Raw genomic sequence first — 2325 nt, forward strand, 5'->3', positions numbered from 1 at the left:
GAGCGGTTCCTCCATCCCCGAAGTGGTAATTTAAAGCGCTTCACCTGACAAATGGACACAGACAGCGGTAGGAGCACTGAGTATTCGTTAACACTTTACAGTCACGTACCAGCGGGGTTAAAATAATGAAGGACTTGCATTCTCACAGCTGAGGGGTCTGCACAGGCTCAGGTGCAAAGTACAGGGTAAAGATGGGAACTTCAGCTGTGCAGGTTGGTTTTTTTTACAGCTCGGCCTTCAAGCTGCGTTGTGTTTTGCACAGCCCATGCCTCGGACAAGCATCAATTAATTTTAACATGTCATAAAACTCACCCCAACAGTGTACTGCGCAGGCAGAAAAACCTCAGAGCTCCAGCTCCAAGGGAAGCGCTGTGTCTGCAACCAGGCTGCAATGGTGCTACAGCCGCACCTTTTCACAGCAGGTAACGGGATCCCTGTGGTAACTCCTGTCAGTCGTACCCCCTGACAGCACCATCACACACGTGCATGGGGCAGTTACTGGGCCACCCGCTCTGCCTCGGTGCCTTACACATCTCTCACAACGAGAAGGATACCCCAGATGACATCAAACTTCTGTATTTTCCTTACTCGACTGTCCCATGGTGTGTTTCACAAAAAAGGTATCTGAAATATTTTACGCTTCTACTCAGGAGAGCCAAAACAATGTAAAATTGGAGAAAAACACTCAGCTGACCAGCAGGAAAAAGAAGTCACCATAGGATGAAGGGGGTGTAAAGCACCCGGCTTACAAGTCACACTAGAAATGACTCCTTCTCTTCCCGGTCACCTCGTCCCTCAGCTGAGTCTCTTACACCGGACATCTGAGTCACTCTGGCTGCAGGTAAAAAATTTACTGCTCCACTGAGACAGCAGGTTCTGTGCCCCACAAGCCGGTCTGCCTGCTGATAACATCTGCTGCCAAAATAAAACTTGCGTAATAAAAACAAAAATATATAAATCAATACACGGCCCTTCCAGCATGAGAACACTTGACGTGATGCAGAGGGCTCTGCTGGAAAAAAGGCCCCGCTGTGTTTCTTCAAAAGCCTCACAGCAAGTGAAAAGATGGAGGTAAAACCTTAAATTGTAGGCCAAGGGCACCGGAGGGAAGGGGCCAAGTATCCCAGGTACGTCACGGAGCGCACACACTGAGGATCCCCAGCAAAAGCTGGACGAAGAGACAGAGGCTGAGGGCAGGGAGGACAGAGAGCAAAGCCTGACGTGTCCACCACTGCCCGGCAGGTTTCTGTATATACTTTGGGGCTCACTGTTGGAAGACTTGTAAATCTAGACGATATTTCTGCTGTTCCAGTACGATTGTCTCCTTATTTTATTTAACAGCGCTTTGCAGGAATTACCGTTGTGTGTTCCTTGACTGAGGAAAAGAGAGTTAACAGCACCACCAAGAACAATGGACAGGCAAACGCTTGGTGCTGTCTGCAGACAGACACAAGGCATGCACAAGCACAGGGGGCAGAAAAAGCTGAGGAGGCGAGAGGAAGCAGCAAAGACAGAGGGGAGGTTTTTTAGTGTGTAGAACAGTTCCAAGACATGACCAGTTTGCAGCCAGGATGGGGTAACCGGCAGCATGTGCCCTTCTGCTCTGTCAAGCACTACCTGCAGTAATGGTTTAAAAAGAAAATACATATTCCTCTGTGTGTTGCAGAAATGTGCAGTGTCAGCACTGTCTCTTCACTCAAAGAAGGCTGCAACCAGCTCCAGCTGAACCGTTTGGGATCTCCTACCTGTGCGCCTCAGCCCTAAGGAGAGTGACCGTTCCAGGCTGACATGCCCACGTGGCAGCTCACGACTAGTGCACACGGGAGCATGAATTCAGATAACGAGGAGAGTTTAGGTACATTCTTGAAAAAAAATGGCTACAGGCTTCCAGCTCCCCTGCTGCCTGCACCGGTGGGCAAGCTGAGGTGGGAGCCTTCACCTTTGGGGGGTTCCTGGCTCTGCGTGCACGCTCAGGCAGCAGGTCCTGCTCACCTGGACTCGTGCGGGTGTGGACACTCACTCTGCCATCCCCTGCTCCATATTCAAGTCAATTCCCCCGTCGGCAAGGCTGCCGTCATCTGTGAAAGACGGCTTTGCCATGGAGTTCATGGACCGGTAGCTGATGCCGTAGATCACCGAGCTGAAGATGAATGCTAGCTGCAACAAGGAAACAGCTGTCAGCCGCAAAAACCACGACCCCCGGGGCAGAGCGGCATAGGCCTGCTGGCCTCGCCTGTCGCGACAACCAGGAAAGGACCCGGTTTCCCACCGGGCCGGGCCCTGCTGCCCGTCGCAGCAGCTGGGGCCCTGCCTTCGGTGGGGCGA

General features: G+C 52.0%; 1 protein-coding gene across 1 annotated transcript in view; it reads right to left on the bottom strand.

The window, feature by feature from the left end:
• Positions 1 to 2325, bottom strand: part of TMEM208 (transmembrane protein 208) — an 8579-nt gene that overhangs the window by 2787 nt on the left and 3467 nt on the right. The window contains exon 2 of the mRNA XM_009894480.1: positions 2021 to 2157. Within this exon, the coding sequence (XP_009892782.1) occupies positions 2021 to 2157 (137 nt within the window). The remainder of the gene's footprint in view (positions 1 to 2020; positions 2158 to 2325) is intronic.

This window comes from Charadrius vociferus, unplaced genomic scaffold, assembly GCF_000708025.1.
Source record: "Charadrius vociferus isolate BGI_N301 unplaced genomic scaffold, ASM70802v2 scaffold621, whole genome shotgun sequence".
Classification (NCBI taxonomy): domain Eukaryota; kingdom Metazoa; phylum Chordata; class Aves; order Charadriiformes; family Charadriidae; genus Charadrius; species Charadrius vociferus.